This window comes from Oryzias latipes, chromosome 9 (genome assembly GCF_053564925.1).
Source record: "Oryzias latipes strain Hd-rR chromosome 9, Olatipes_Hd-rR_3.1".
In the NCBI taxonomy this organism is placed as follows: domain Eukaryota; kingdom Metazoa; phylum Chordata; class Actinopteri; order Beloniformes; family Adrianichthyidae; genus Oryzias; species Oryzias latipes.
The window spans coordinates 34284335-34301598 of NC_136245.1; the positions used below are offsets into that span (position 1 = coordinate 34284335).

Below are 17264 nucleotides of genomic sequence, written 5' to 3' on the forward strand. Positions count from 1 at the left end.
ATGAACGTCTGTGTTTTCCTGGTCTGAGCTGGGATCTGGATCAGAACCGGACGGATGGATCTGATGTTGCTGCTGTTTTTGCTGCACCGGTTGTTAGGTTTGGGGTTGTGAGGGGCTGTAAGGTAGTGGGAGTGTAAATAGAGAGCTCTCGGCAATGGGGGGGTTGGGTTCGAAAATGCTTTCGGTTGTGCCGCCCACACATCAGAGGTGAATTTGCCGCTCTGAAGAAACTATGTCCTAAAAATGACACCGGTTTTTGGACTTTTGATAAAAACGCCATCATCGTAATGAGAAGATCACTGGGAACTAGGGCTGCACGATATGAAGAAAACTCGCCATATGCGATATTAGAGATTAATATTGCGATAACAAAATCATTTGCGGTATCTAAACAAATAGCAAAATAAACAAAAACATCATTCACATTTCATTGCAACAGTTATAATTATACTCCAAATGACCCTCGTCGACATAGGTGACAAACATCTAACATAATAGGCGTCCATCCGATTGGTCAAATGCATAAAAGGCATTTATTTGATTCGTTAAATACTTCAAGCTGCCATAAGATTGTTTTAGCACATTTAAGGTTACGATTTATTGCGATTTTTGCCGTCTTTTGCGATATGCATATTGCAGAGCTGGATATTGCGATAACGGTAAATTTGCGGTATATTGTGCAGACCTACTGGGAACGCTTTGAAAATCGATCGGAAGACGGTCGGACTGGGACTTTGACTGGGATGAGGTTCTAGTTGGCTGAATTCAGGAGAAACGAGAAGCGACAGACGTAGCAGCAAACAAGGAGCCGTCGTATGAGAACCGCTGGGAGGCCGTCCCGAGGGAGACGTAAAGGTCAAGGTGAGTCCTGGCAGTCGCACGGAGCTGCGAGCGGATTGAGGAAGCCGCCGCCGCCGCCACACCGCGAGCATCTGAGGGAAGCTGTGGCCTGGCGTTCGCCCGGCTGTGTGCGTCAGCCTCCAGTGTTCAGCATTGTGTCAGCGTGAGTCACAAAAACAAACACGTGACGCTGAACTCAAACCCGCGGTTTTCACTGCGAGGGTGAATCAGCAAACAAGACTGTGAAGAGATTTTGGTGTCGGGTCACAAGCGCACAAACTGAAGCTGCCTCCTTTTAAGGAGTCTCTGCTCTCCTCACAGGATCCCATTTTCTCAGCTCTGGTTCACAACAGGAAGAGCTCCTCTGGAGTGATGCGCTGATGTCACTGAGCAGGAATGCAAGTGTTTATAATAAGCTCAACGCAAAAAAAAAATAAAACTGACTAGAGATTTTAACAAACAGAAGCTGATAATGAAACTATGGCTTCATTAATGTAGTAAAAGGCGCAGAAATATGAAGTTTTCTTCTTTTTGTTTGTGTTCCTCTTTCATTTTGACAAAAAAAAACAAGTTTTTATGAAAGACTGCTTTGTTTTTGTCAATGTTTTGTGGCAAATGAATAAATAAACACATGAAGAAAGTACAAATTAAATTTAGAAATTCTGAGTAATAATAATGTAAACACGGAAATGCAGAAAGCCACGCTCAGAGAAAAAGCCTGATGGCAAAAAGGCAAAAATGCGCAGCGAAACGGTCATGTAAGTAGCTAAAAGTAAAGGGAGAAACAAAAACTGCAGAAAAAATTGAATGAAGAAATATAATGATGACTTGGCTGAAAAAGCCCAAAAAACTGCTGAATGTAGATTACGTCATCTTTAGCTAAAATGATCTGAATTAACAAGAAAACTCAATAATACTACTCAATGCTAACATGCTAAATGCTACATTTAATAAAAAATATTTAAAAGAGCCTTTAAGAAGCTTAGAAAAGCTAAGAATTTCAGAATAAAAGCTGATAAATGAAAAGAAGCTCTTCCAAAATAAAAGTTATAAATATGATATTACACAACTAGTGCTGGATTGGCTAAATGGAAACAACAAAAACAGTCCTGGCGATCATGGAACCTTGAAACAGTAGATCACAATATTTTATTTGACTCTTATTATTTGGGGCTCTCTGGTTCTGTTCTGAACTGGTTCTATTCCAGAGATTATACGGGCGCATGCTGCTAAAAAGTCAATGAAATCAATTGCGGGGTTCCTCAAGGATCAATTTCAGGCCCCCTACTTTTTAATTTATATATGTTGCGACAAGGAGGAGTCATCAGGGGGCACTGCGTTTATAGCTATGCTGATGACACACAACTTTACATCACTGTCTCAGTGAACGGCGCTTTACCCATTTTAGACATAAAGGGACGGCAGAGAATGTCTTACAGCTCAACATGGACAAATTGGAGGTTTTACTTTATCATCATCGATAAATGATAATAGCTCTAAGTGTAAAACGAACCTGGCTTTTTTTAAAATGTTGAACATAACACCAGATGCAAAAACACAAAAACAGGTGAGTAAATTGCGAACCAAATCCCATTAACAATGATGACCTGGACCATTGAATCCTGGTTTTGGACCATGATATGAACGCCGTTGCATTTCCTGCTGATTTTCTTCTGTCGTCTCATAAATGAAGTTCAAGAGGAACGAAATACCATGACGCAGAAATGTGACTGTCTAAGAAAGAACAACTGTTATGAAGAACCATTCAAACATGATGAACTCTGGTCTGATGATCACAAACACAAAGGGTCTAAAAAAGGAGGGAAACCAGGACGCTGGCTTTAGTTCTTGTGATTTGACCGGGTGGCATCACACGTGTATGAACCCACATGTTCCCGCAGAGCAAGAACAGGACGTCTTATGACCTGGGATCAGGATTGATCTCATGTGATCGGGTTTCTGAAGGGGATCATCACAAATACTTCACCATAATGTCAGTGAACCGTCTGTACCGTCAATAATACCGCAACGATTTTATCCAGTGTGACCAGAAAATACTCCTTAAATCGCCTGATCATCAAATGTTGAGGGATTTCCATATATTTTTAATGAAACTTAAATTATCAGTAAGATTATTATTATTTATTAGTGGAACTGATATAAAAACGTAGTTGGGTTTAAATTTTAAAACTGACTTAAATTGAGGATTCCGTAAAAACTACATTTCCCACAGTGCAACTCTGCAGCTGAGGAGCTTGTCAAACAAATGTAGTCTCCAAACAGGATTCACCAGGACGTTCCTGTGGTGTGGGGGGGATGCAGGTCTTCCAGGAGGAAGATTTCAGAGCAGCCTGGAGTCTACAGACTCATCTTCCATGAACACTAAAAAACGAAGTAAGACCCCACCGGCTGACTCTGAATTCATCCTCTGCTGTTCCGTTTCAGTGGATCTGTCCACATGTGGGGTCCTCGGCTGCACCCGGCCTCCCAGCGAGAAGATCCCACAGAGGAGAGGAGCGTCTCAGACCGGGATAATGACTGTTTGTGACGGCGCCGGATTACAGGGATTGTTTTCCCACCGTGTGGGATACGAGAGCAGAAAGGAAAGCTCTTCTGATGATTTCTGTTTACGCTGGGTGAAGGAATGTGTGCGTTGACTTCACCAGAAAGTGTTTAAACTACTGCAGACAGGATCTTTTAATACCAAACAGTGTTGGATTCCCAGCATCCCTGTAGATCTGTGCTTTTGCATGAGGAGGTCTGCAGAGAAGAACGTCGGCATTCTGAAGGAGGCATTCCTCCTCGGCCTTTTTAGGCCTTCATGAAACATTTAACTGTAACCTCCTCTGCTCCTCTTAAACCTGTAACACCAATCCTCATCTGCATCTCTGCACAGCAGCTCAGAGTTTCCTTCTCATTTATTCATCTGGGAGGATTTAAGACGACAAATGGAAATCTAAAGATCCCATTTCTCCAAATCTGAATCCAGCAGGGAGAACACGGGGGGGGGGGGGGGGGGGGGGGTTGGGGTGTTACCTGCAGGATGAGGATGAAGTAGTCGACGGGTTTGCCCTTCTGGTAGATGTAGTGATGGAGCGACCGCTTGTCGTTTTCGTTGAACTTGATCTCCTGGACCACATCGGGGTGGCGCAGGATTCGCAGCAGCACTTTGTCAGAGATCTGATTCTGGAGGAACACGCTGACCTCTGCAGGACGACAAAAACCAAATCTCTGTTCGTTACAAAGCCGTACCTTCAAAATAAAATAATGTCTGACATCCAACTTTTATGAGATTATTAAATACGCTTTCTCTCTTCATCATCTCCTCATAAAAACACGGATGACTTTAGTGATCACAAACTCTGGAGGAAGAAACTGAACTCACAGCTTCAACACTAAATAAAAACGTTATCATGAAAAATCTGTGCGGCTCAAGCAGAAATCTTTTCCTTTTCTTATTTGCATTTATTTTATTTTCATTTTATTGGAAAAAAAAATGAGCGTATCCAACATTTAAATAAAGGACAAGATGAAGAACGATCAGTGTTTTCCAAAAAACAAATAAACAGATAAAGAAATAAATAAAACTATAGGACTGGTATCCACTCCAGTCAGGAACCCCCCAGGACAGATGTGAGTTCATACGTGACTTATCCTGATGCAAAAGCAGAAACTGTGTAACTGCTTCTGCTTTAGATTCAACAGACGGACTGTTGCAATCAATGCCCCCCCCCCCCCCCCCCCCCTCCCACCACCACCACCAAAAAACAGAAAAACACCTTTTCCCTCCCAACACCCATCAGAGACCTTCTGCTGTTGGAAACTGCTGCGCTGTTGACGTCACAGCAGGTAACACAGGTGAGCCCCCAGGGAAGCTCCGCCCCCGTTACACGGCGAGGGTGATATGATGCTTCCCCCACCCATCCCGAAACAAAAAACCAACAGAAAACTAGAAAAAAAAAAGGCCCGCAGACGACTGAGGAGACGGAGATTCAAACTGCTGAGGCTCCAAAAAACCACTAACTTCAACTGAATTACAGAACAGAAACATCATTCTTCTTTTTAAAGTCACTTTATTTTTTGTTGTAATTTGAAGTTAGATTCCCTGTTTAGACTGGAGCTTGAGAGAAATGGAATTTCAATTTCTATGTATGTGAAAACATTATAGATATTGACAATAAAGTTTACTTTGACTTTGATAAATAACCCAAAAACCTGATGTTAAATGAAAAAGTAACTACTTTAAATGAAAACATGGAAATGTACAAAAACAAGTCTGAAACTGTTGGAAATAAACAACAGACATGCAGTTAAAGTCATTTAAAATATCATTTATGATTAAAAATGATATGAAAAAGAAGATAAATAGACTATTTTGACATCATCCTGGGTTAGGTGTCTGAGTAGCTGACTGTAATTCACAAAAAGAGCTGCTGAATGTCAGAAGTCTGCTGGATTCTCTGAGGTTCTGAACTCTAAAAGAGCAGAAAGTCTATCCGGTTATTTTCCATGAGCACAAACCGTTTCAAGACCCACTCTTTGGAAAATGGTGTTTCCAACACATTCTGTGCCATTTTTCTGAGGATGGAGGTCATTTCTAAAGAAAGTTAAGCTTAACATTACATTTCTGACATATCATTATTCAAATCACAGTGAATCAGGAGCAGACGGAAAAATGTTGTTAGAAAAAAATTGTATTTGTGACATAGAAAATACGGTGGGCGGGGCCACAAGCTCCCTGCTCCGCAACGGGGAGGGGAAGGGGGAGGGGTTGCTCTACAACTCAGAAGTGAATTAATTTTTTTATTTTTTTAATTTCTAATGAACTCCTGCCGCTCTGCAGAAACTTTATCCAAGTAAACGACAGTTTTTGGATTTTTGGGGAAAGTCTTCATCCTCATAATTGAAACGATTGAATAGATCAGCAGATGATAGGGGGTGGGACTTCAACATCTAAAAAACAGTTAACGTTTTTATATCACCAACCTGCAGAAAAACATTCAAACTAATTTAAAAAAGATCCTGGCTTCTGTGCGTTTCTCTGCGTTTACACGAGTACCTGTGTTTAACCAAAGTGTTGCACCAATGTGGCATCAAAAAACAAAAAGTAAAGTTACTTAACTTTAGCAACTTATCATAAAAACTAAATATAAAAGCTGCTTCCTTACGGAAAACAACCTGGAACCGGGTCAGGAGGTTCCTGCTTCTACAGGCTGAAACAGTAGAGGAGGAGCTTCTTCATGCAGTATCAGCTAACAAACATGCTAACCAGACTGACTTAACAACTGAACCAGATGAATGCCGTGGACACAGATCCTCCCTGTAGCCACAGACTCCAGGTTTCAGTCTGAAGACAGGTGCAAGACAACACCTGTCCTTCCTGATCAGCTGCCTGGGAAACAGCGTCCCGCCTCACCTGTAGCCAGGAAGCGATGAGCAGCCAGCAGCAGCTGAGGGGAGATCTTCACCTTGGACTCGCTCTCGTGTTTGAAGGCAGAAAAGTCTCTCTTGTTTTTATTGGGCGCCACTTTTTTCCTGCTGCGGTTATCGGCTAGAAAGAGAAGACAAACGTTTCTTCAAAACCACAAAGACGATGGGATCTCTGGAACACCCTGCAAGATGAAACTGCATTCTGTTGCAGGTCAGAAATGGGTAGTTTGTGTGGAGGAGGGAAATTCCTAACATGAAAAAACCCCTTTGTGGAGAACCACAGGGTTCCGTACTTGGACCCATTTTTTTATTATCTATTTAAGCTTTTATTACATAACATTATTGATCCAGATTGAATCCCATTTGAAGCTGATGATACTAAACTTTGTCAAGAGGTTCCTAACATTTTTCAAAAACGTGGAAATATTTGCCTAAAATCTGTTCAGACCGAGATTGTTTAGATTATCCTGAAAACTTTGGACCGTTCCATATACCTAGAACGGGTGGAATTATTTTAGCATCAGGTTCTATCATAAAAACATTTTTAAGGCAGTGAGTTCGTCTCTGTAATACATCTTTAAATTGTCCCGTCTAAAAGTGATGCCAGATGTTCTAAAGGTCTGTAAAAAGTCTCAAACCGAACCAAAATGGTTCGGACTCCAGTTTGAGCCTCTTCACTCAACCAAGCGCTTCTGCTCAGAAATCCGGACTTTTGTTTCTGTAGTCTTCAAAGTCTAAAGCGAACAGTAATAAAGCTATTTGGGACCATTTACAGGATTCAGAAAATGGTTCAAACTTTGACTAAATGACAAGATTACAGAGAGAGAAAAAATGAAAAGCAACAGAATGCAGTCAAACTATTTAAGGAGAAAGACAGTTTCAGGACTCGAAGCTTCATGAGACCATCTGCAACCAAAACTTACTGTAGAGGTCAGATTCATCCAGAATCTCAGATTTAATGATCTCCTCAATGACGTCTTCAAGGGTAACCAACCCCAGCACTTCGTAGAACGGATCTCCTTCCCCCTCGTTGTTCACCTTCTGGACAATGGCCAGGTGAGACTTTCCTGAGAGACAAAGACACCCGTCAGTTTTCAACATATTGACCTGAAATTTCAATCAAACGAACAAAAACAGCACAAATACAGCCAAGGAGAACTGTGACAGACAAACAAGAGCTCTTATAGGCACTAAAGGGGTTAATGAATCACTAAAATTCTTCAGAATAACGCGTTGGTCACATCTGTAGACCAGTTATAAAATAAAGAAACCATTTTGTCCACGTCTGAGGGATCTGAACTTAACGAGATTCCAACATTTGGGGTCATTTGCATTTTTGCTTAATTTAATAGTGCTGCACCTTGAGACAGCCTCAGCCTTGATGAATAAACTGAACTGAAGCCATGAAAAGCCAATAGAACCATAAGGAATATTGGACCACTAGAACCATTAAAACCATTGGACCACTAGAAACATTAGAACCATTGGAACCATTAAAACCATTGGACCACTAGAACCATTAAAACCATTGGACCACTAGAACCATTAAAACCATTGGACCACTAGAAACATTAGAACCATTGGAACCATTAAAACCATTGGACCACTAGAACCATTAAAACCATTGGACCACTAGAAACATTAGAACCATTGGAACCATTAAAACCATTGGACCACTAGAAACATTAAAACCATTGGAACCATTGGAATGATCCATTAGTTGGAATGCAAATGTCTGCGTATTGTAGTTAGTTCTAAATCTGGGCTCTTCTGGAATCCATCAGCAGTCTGTAACCATGGTTACAGCAACAGTAGAGTGTACATGTGCAGTTGTTTGTGAAGCTTTGGCGGACTTTTAATAAGATCTACTTCACTTCCAGGTATGCAGAGTTGTTACATCACCTCCACGCCATCACCAGTCGGGCCTGCCTTTGAACCAATAGCTAAATAGCCACTCTTCTACTCAGTCAATCACAAATCATATTATTAATATCTTGGCTTGTATTCCTGCATTGTAAATGGTTTGCTGGTTTTCCTACACATCGTTCTCCAGCTGGAGAATGGGTTGGTCTGGTCCTTAACTGCAGGGTCTAGGCTCTGGGGTCATCCTCCCAGGCACACAAGACCCCTTGGTCCAAGGCCTACCCAGCAAAGATTATGGATCCATTTCCTTCTCATTTTCTGTACAGAAATCTTGCTCCTAATGGCTCTTCTTACTGAAAAGATCTCAATGTTATTAACCTACCCTGCAGATCTACTGTTTGGTTAAGTAGGAATTGAAAAGTCATGGCTATGGTTGAGTTTAAAATAACTTGATAAAACTGAATATCTTTACTTAGAAAAAAAAATGTTGACTCATCAAATCAGATCTATTCCAGTCCAGATACAAAACATGAGTCAGCACAGTCAGATGGGTTGTTCACAGTGGTCTTAGTAATCCTGGTTTAGTGATCTGGTTACACATACTGACAGAGTTACAGCCTGAGGAAGTGCGTCTGTTAGTTCTGGCTCACAGTCAAAGTTTAACAGTTTGCTGGCGCCTCTGTGACTTAGCGCCACTCTTTGGCGTTTGTTTCTTCGGTCTACAGATAAAGATCCAGAAGGGTGGCTGGACTTTGTTCACGAATCAAAGCAGAAGAGTCTGAACCTAAGCTTGGAGAGGAAAGTACAAAGTGAGAAACCAGGAAGGATGAGATACAGCATGCTGTGGTCTCAACCGCCTGTTCTGGGAGACTCATCTGCTTTTTTCTGCCTCCTGTTTCAAAATAAAACATTACAGAAGCCGATTAGAAATGAACCATGCAGCGGAGAGAGAAGAGCTGAGTTCTCCCTCCCAGTGATGCTAGTTAGTCATGTCAGCAGGTTTATTTTAGGCTTTATGTCGTCCTCAGGTCACGTGTGCAAGTAAAGCAAAGAATAAACACGAACTTTGCGCTCCCAGGGCCGTGTGAGCACATGAAACAGCAGGCTAATGTACGCTGTAAAACAATAAACACCACGGAGTGAGGATCATCATGGAGAAAGAATCCACTGTGAAAGGCAGCGAAGGTCAAAGCAGGTCCAGTCCGTCAACGTCGAGGTTGGTATTCAGACTACAGCCGGCATGACCCAACCGAAGCACAGGAACAGACATGAACCGTTTCTCACCGTGAGATCAGGTGATGGTAGCACTGAAGGGGTTCAGAGCATCTAAAAAAAAGGGGATTTTAATGAAAGACGGACAATAACGTTTGGTCATATTCAGGTTTTTGGAGCTGTGATCTTTGTTGACATTGACCCGTACGGGTTCTGCGGGCTTTTGGGCTGTCCGTGGAGCTTCGTAGAGAGGAGCGGCTGCATCTCAAACCAACAGTATATCCTGCTTTTCTCAGCCTGTCAGAGTGAACTATATCCACATATGTGATCATGATCGTATATTACTTTTAACACTTTACAGAAAGCTTTTTTTTTTTTAAATAGTCATTTTCCCTGAGCTCATTTTCCAACCCGGAAGTAAGACGACTCCATCTCTGAGGCTCCGCCTTTCGCTCCTTGTGGGTACCGCCCATTTCATGACGTCATCCTGGACTCGGCCTTGGCAGCGTGTCTGCGTTTCCCCCACCAAAACAAAACAACATCGGAACGGAAAAGATGGAACGGAAAGATGGACGTTCATTTTGTGTAGAAAATGAAAATGTTTAGCCTATCACCGCTAGCTCCACGGAAAAAAAGTGGGTGTGTGCGTTAGCCTGGGGGCGGGACTTGTAGCAGACTCTTCCTGGAAGGGGCTGTTCCTTACTGTGTGATGTCACAATGTGGAAATCCACTCGTTTTCATGGATTGGGAGGAGCTTGTGCTCAGAGAGCAGGGTTTTAGAGGAATGCTCAGAAATGCGTGAACGAATCAAAATACCACTTTAGGGTTGTTTTTAGTGAGGAAGGAACATTAGAAAACACTTAAAAGCTCAAAAAAGTTCATATTGCATGACAAAGGCCCTTTAAGGGAAGTGGTTATCTCATGGGACGTCATATAAATGGAACATACCATTGTCATGCGTGAGGTTTGTTAAAACGTAGCCTGTGGTTTCCCTTTAAAATTAATCTAACAAAACAGAATCTATAAAGGTCAGAGGTTGACCACCCTACTTCTGCACAACAGCCGCCCCGACATGTTTGCTTTAAGTGTTAAAGTCGGGTGTGAAAGAGGATTGTGTTTGTGCAACAAGCCCTCTACTGGTTAGCTGTTGAACTGACCTGGTTACTTTCTCAGTAACTCTCCTTTATAAATTAGTGAGCCTGTGGTTGTTCTTTGGGTTTTGTCTCCAGTTCTGAATTTGACAGGCCCCTGGAACAGAAACTAATCTAAAATGAGAGCCAAATGTGTGCGAGACAGCTTTGACACAACTGGAATGTCTGTGTGAGAAAATATCTGTTCCAAAAACTCTGTGGATTTGTTGCAATCTCCAGCAACAGGAAAACCCAGCTCTACAACCTCATGGGAGCGAGAACGTTTTTCCAGGAGTCTTTAAGGAATTCGCTTTGGCAGGAATGGCACGGTTTGGCAGCGTGATCTCCACGGCACAGAGCAGAACCAGCACAACGCCGGCATTGGCAATCTTTAAGTAAAACGCTAAACAGACTTCGGTCAACGCTTGTTGCTTGATGCTGCAGGTCGTCTCCTGTTCTCACATCACGATTGTGACCAAAGAATCTTGATGACATGAAAAAAAGCCCAGGAGAAAATTGCTTTTGGAATGCATAACTATGGGAATCCTGAGGCTTTTTTGGTAGATTTTTGGAGTGACAGGTGATGATTGGTCACCTATCAGAGCAGATCCAGAAATATTCAAACTGACAGCAGTATTCATGAATGAAGCTGAAATAATTGATGCTATTTGGTTCCAACATGTGCCCCCCCCCCCCTCGTCTGGCTCTACAAACGTCCTGTTAATGATCGCCGGTTATGGTTGACGGGTTGGACCTTTGGTCTTCGGCGTCTGAGCGGTGCAGGAAGACCCGCCCCAGAGCAGAGATGCTCACCCCGCGCTCCAACCTTTTCCACTCCAGACGGACGCCGTGGCGCTCCAGCCCGGCAGCTCTCTGAATTATTAAAGACAACAGTTGAGAGACGCGCCGGAGCCTGTGGGAGGGGGCGGCCCCCCGGTGGATCATTTACTGAACCTGAAAACACTCGTGGTTACAGCAAACATCTGCCCCGCAAATTAGGAATACAACTAAAACAAGATGTCCCAAAAAGGCTTTCAAATCCAGATATGGAGTTGAGACGGAAGGCAGGACAAACAGACGAGACACAAAGAGACGGCCGGGACCACAAAAGGTTCAGCACCTGTCTCTGTTTCCAAAATAAAAGCTGCAGATCAACGGGATTTACAAAGAGCTCATATGACCAGCAGTTCTGTGAGGACCAAAGGATGTCTGCTTGTCCTTGATGTCTGGATTTGTGTCCTGGCTAAGTGAAACCAACTGTGTGTGTGTGTGTGTGGGGGGGGGCTGAAACACACTCAACACATTTCCAGCCTTGACCTCCGCCGGGTTTCATCCCAAAAATAGACTTTAGAAACTTTGAGGAACCCTGTTCCCGCCAGGACGGCTTTCCAGCCTGAAGTGGCGGCGTGGGGAGGTGGCCGCGCCACGGCAAGTATTGTGAGAGTTTTTTATCCACGTCGTAGACACAGAGGATTCTCTGTAATCCAATACACATCAGTAAAATACCTTAAAGGCTTCAGTTTTCCACCAAAGTCCATTTAAACAGAAACAAAGGGAAAACTAGAAGGGAATGGTTTAAACACTAAAGTCTTTCAAAATCTGGTATAAAACCAGAAATATTTTCCAATTAGGTTTATAATGAGGCACAAACTCAGTGAAAAACCACCAAAAGGTGATTTTCAGTTAACAGCATTTGCCAGGAACCACAACCAACAAAAGTTTTTCTTACAAGAACAAAGTCAGGAACTAATCAGTTCTGAAAACAGACATAAATCCCCATTTCTCCCTTTCTCTACCTGATGTAAAGCCGGTGTTTGTACCTGAATCAGCAAGATTTTACTCAGATGCATAGAATTACACCATGAGGTGGAGATAAACTCAGAACTTCACAAGTACAAAAAGGATGGTTGGTTTTTGCTGCTCCTTTGAGCTTAGCTTCATATTTTTACAGTATAACAATTTCAAACGATTTCTAAAGTGCTTTGGTTTGATTTGAAGCCATCTGATCAAAAACAGGTAAACAGGTGGAACAAACGAGGACGATAAAACTAAAGCTGTTTCAGCGATGGTCAAATGGAGAAACGGGACGCTTCTTACCAGAGAAGATTTGAACCAGTTTTTGAAACTTTCCTGTTTGAGTTATTAGTTAGTTGAATTATGAATAAAATTAATTTTTACTTAGGCATTCATCCAGGCGAGACAGATTACCCCTTTCTAACCATTTGTATCAGATTACATACACATATTTCTAAATCTCAGTAGCATGATCCAAACTTTCCACTGGATTAGGCCTGCACAATATACCGCAAATTTATCGTTATCGCAATATCAAGCTGTGCAATATGCATATCGCAAAAGACAGCAAATTTGCAATAAATGGTTACCGTAGATGTGGCCAAACAATCTTATGGCAGCTTGAAGTGTTTAATGGATTGAAAGAATCCCTTTCTGCATTTGACCAATCAGATGGACCCCACGTTGTTAACTAATCGGATGGCGCCCTATTATGTTGTATGTTCGCCTCCTACGTCAACAAGGATCATTTGTAGTATAATTTTTAAGCTGTTGTAATGGAATGGGAATAATATTTTTGGTTGTTTTGCTAATTGTTTATATACCGCAAATTATATCGTTATCGCAATATTAATCACTGATATCGCATATCGCGAGTTTTCTTCATATCGTGCAGCCCTACACTGGATATAACATGTTTTCTGCTCTGTAGTTCATCATCCTTCCACTAGGGGCAGTAGAAGAACCTTTCCTGCTTCCATGAAATCTCAAAGGTACAAATATTGCAAATTTACTACTGCCCCTAGTGGAAGGATGATGAACTACAGAGCAGAAAACATGTTATATCCAGTGTAGGGCTGCACGATATGAAGAAAACTCGCGATATGCGATATCAGTGATTAATATTGCGATAACGATATAATTTGCGGTATATAAACAATTAGCAAAACAACCAAATCCACACATTTTAATATGGTGATCAAATTTGAGACGGTGGGTAAATAAGGTGCTTTTTTCCTGAAAGCTCATGTCAATATTTCTGCATCTTCAACTAACATTATCGTGAACAAAAGTGGACCAAACAGCCCAACGGATCATAACTGATATGATCTCTATCTCATGAAAAAAATATTATATTGCAAACATTTTTGTGGATTTCATCAAAATAACATCTTACCGGTAATTTTTTTTTTAAAGTCAATTTAGGGTTTTTAATTACAATGATGATTAAGACGTCTTTAAAAACTGATTCTGAACTGAGAGGGTCCTGAAGATCCATAAGGGATGGATGGGATTCTGTCAGCTGTGCTCTTAAGGAGGGAAGACATTCCCAGAAACAGGAAGAGGTTTATGGAAAAGTGAGTGAGACCTTTTCCTGCTGTGCAGAGTCAATGCCCCCCCCCCAGTCACTAAGAGGTCCATAGATCTTTTCAGACTCCAGAGGAGCATCGTCCAACACAGGCCGCTCATTCGCCCGTGTCTGCAGCATCTGCGCAGACGTTCAGGACACATGACGGTTTGCCTCACGGCATCATGGGATCAAATCTCACACCGCCACACTACGATCACGTATGGAGTTCCACAGGGCGCTGTTTGGGCCCGCACTTGTTTTCCTGCTCATGTTTCTATTAAGGACGAGTATAAAGCTTGGTTGCAACACTGATGATGGCCTGTGTGTAGAAAATCCTGGATCCTCCAAAAGAAAAAGAAAAAAAAGCAGAAGAGGAACCATCAGAAAAACAGGAACCAAGAACAGATTGACCGTTGTCACGACAGCAAAGCTTTTCAGAAAATAGCATCTTTTTTCAATCTGTGAGCCACTTCCACAACATTTAAAGCAAACCGTCGAGCCTTTTAGACATGAATTTAAACTTCTTAATAAAGTTGTATTTTAAGTGCCTGTTGGTTCTGCGTTCTCTGGCTCTGTTGACACAAAACATCGGTGGCAAAACCACGGAGGGTTTTCATGGGGGAGGAATGCCAAACACATTCTAAACCCAACCCGTCACTGTCGTCCAAACATGAAGGGCAGTCGGAACAAAACCACGCTGCTGCCGGTAGGCAGACAAAAGCTCGGTATGTGGAGCGCGCCCAGCGCTCTGAACACATCTGAACAGTCATGGCTGACAGAAAAGAGCCTGCAGACAAACGGCGCTGTGCCTCATGACGACACGCTTTGTCCACAGACGACCAGGGAGGATTTTCAGGTTTCAGCCGTGGATCTGCAGAACGTGAGAGGAGGCGTGCAGCAACCGACGCCAGCGCCATGTAGAGCAGAGCGTTCACACATCTGCAGATGCTCAAAGCTTGCCTTTTAACTCTACAAATAGTCAAAACTAAAGAGATTACCAGAAGGTTATCCTGGAAGTATAATCAGATTAATCTGTTTCCTCCCCGAAGCTTTGAATTCATTTCTTTTCTCCTGATAAATATTTGCATTTGGAGATAAAATTCCCCCTGAAACTCGTCTTCGGTGATCTTCCACAGAGATGTTCCTCAAGCAACGCCTTGAGGAACAAGGCGTTGGTTTGTACACTACAAACCAACGACCCCCCCTGACAAAATGCTGTTTTTGGTGTTTCTAACATGTTCTTGTGGCATTTTTCTGATGATGGAGGACATAAATAAAGAAAATTCAGCTTAAAACTGCATTTCTGAGTCTTCTTTTTTTTTAATCGTTGTGAATCAGAAGCAGAAAAAAAAAAGCTGTTTGAAAAATATCGTATCTGTGACATAGGTAGTATGTTGGGCGGGGCCCCAAGCCCCCTGCTCGGTCCCGCCCACAACTAGGAGGTGAATTTCTAAAGAACTCCTGCCGCTCTGCAGAAACGATTTCCTAGAGAGCAACACAGGTTTTTGGTTTTGTTGCTAAAAACAGCAGCATTCTCATTAAAAACACTGGGAACGCTTTGAATGTGGTTCTCAGGGACCGTCTGTAGGAGGCGTCTAGACCTGACGCCCCCCCCCCCCACTAAAAATTAAAAGTTGAAGATCGTCATTCGGCTTTCCTGGAAAGCGTTTCCTAGAAGAAAACTTTTCTGCAAATTTTTAAAGTATTTTTTTGAACTACAAACGTTGTAACTTTGTACACTACAAACCAAAATAACCATCCCCCCCACCCCAACCCCAGGCATGAGCCAGGGCCCCCCAAGGGAGACCAGCCCCACGCTCCAGACAGCCACCTTCCCACCCAGCCCACGGTTGGTCCAGAACTTTAAACTGCTGAATGGCTAATCTTTCACAGCTAATCTTATCCTTGTTATTTCCAGCATCATTCATTATTTATCCATCTGGGAGGATCCTCCTCAGTGTCTGACTGAAAGGTCAGATGTGGGGGGGGGGACATCTGCAGAGGCAGCAACGCCGAAACTAACTGCAGATTTCCTCAGAGCACCGACAGCGATGCTGCTGGATGCCGTCGCCGTGGCAACCGATGCCAAGCAGCCAGCCAGAGGAACTCTGGATCCAGGCGGGGAGTCGGGTCAGGGCTGAGGCGGGGGGGGGGGGGGGGGGGGGGGGGGGGGGGGGTCGCTTGGAGGCGACTCGCTGAAACCCGACCGTCTCAGCCGATGTGGGAAAGCAGAAGCTTTAGGACGGCATGAGACAGAAGAGGGACGACCTTTTCAGATGGTTTTCATTTAGCCTCCATTTAGCCAGTTTGGTTCCCAAGAGAGACCTGGTCAGGACCAAAGCAGCAAAGTTACATGAAATATAAACTGTAGATTAAATAAACAATATTCAAAGTAGACACAAAAACTGTATATTTTTCCTAATATTTGGTAATGATTGGTTTTGATCTGTTTTTGTGTTTTGTTTTATTCTGTTATACCATCCTTGTATTATTGTGGAATAACATTTACAAATAAGTCATACATGACTAATTTGAACTCCTTCAGAATAAGAGCCACTTCCAGTTGCTGTTTTGTGACAGACTGAGCATGCTCAGTTTAGTCATTCCTTGTCAAGATAGCCTCAGATGGAGCAGATTAGGGTTTCTGCGCACTTTGACCATTTAAAAGCTGTTCTTCTAAAACACTGAAACAGGAAATCCTGAAAGACCTGATCAGTGCGCCAGCTGCTGTTCATGACGGTGTCATCGGCGTAGAAACAAAGATTTCAGAGCTCTCTAAAGCAATCATCGGATGACTGAAAGTGAAAAAATCTGACCTCACAGGACGTTCCTTCACTCTGCTTCTGCTCTGCAGCCTCAAGTGAGATTATCACAGTTGTGTGTCTATGACTACCAACACGCACAATCATTGTGTATTTAGTTTAAAAATTACAGGGCGTGGAGGCAGTTTTGCATAACAAATGTAGCTTTGAATAAAGGGATTATTAAAGTTTTCCAAAAAGAAAACATTGAGTATTTATTCTGTTTGTATCTGAAAATATAATTGAAAACAAATATGAAAATACTATAGTGGAATAAAAGATAATTATTTCCTTAAACCATATTAATAACCAAACTGAAGCTGTTTAATCAGCTTCAAACATTAATTTATTCAGAATAATTCTTTGAGCAGATAGCTGCTACAGTAAAGGCTAATTTCTCTAAAAATATATTGGTACATTTTTAAAAATTAAACTATACTAAAAAAATTAACTAAAAAAAAGTTACGCTGGATATAATGCCTAAATAAGGCAAAAATAAACCTAAAACGATGCTAAAATAAATGAAAAAGAATTGAAAATGACTGCAAAATGTTGATTTGAAATCGTTTAACAAAAGTTGTCATTAATGCAACGGCGCAACTGTATAGAAAGACATTAAACTTG

The 17264-nt window shown here is 42.2% G+C and overlaps 1 protein-coding gene and 1 long non-coding RNA gene across 3 annotated transcripts in view; one reads left to right on the forward strand and one right to left on the reverse strand.

Annotated features, from left to right (window-relative positions):
- cnnm4b (cyclin and CBS domain divalent metal cation transport mediator 4b) overlaps window positions 1-17264 on the reverse strand; it is a 32057-nt gene that overhangs the window by 12082 nt on the left and 2711 nt on the right. For both annotated transcript variants that reach the window (XM_023958143.2, XM_023958140.2), the window contains exons 2-4: window positions 7194-7337; window positions 6257-6391; window positions 3877-4046 (exon numbers count right to left, since the gene is read on the reverse strand). In XM_023958143.2, the coding sequence (XP_023813911.1) occupies window positions 3877-4046; window positions 6257-6391; window positions 7194-7337 (449 nt within the window). The remainder of the gene's footprint in view (window positions 1-3876; window positions 4047-6256; window positions 6392-7193; window positions 7338-17264) is intronic.
- LOC111947864 (uncharacterized) lies at window positions 9171-15981 on the forward strand. The gene is made up of 3 exons (XR_002873813.2): window positions 9171-9349; window positions 15619-15688; window positions 15758-15981. It is a non-coding gene; the product is annotated as an uncharacterized LOC111947864 (long non-coding RNA).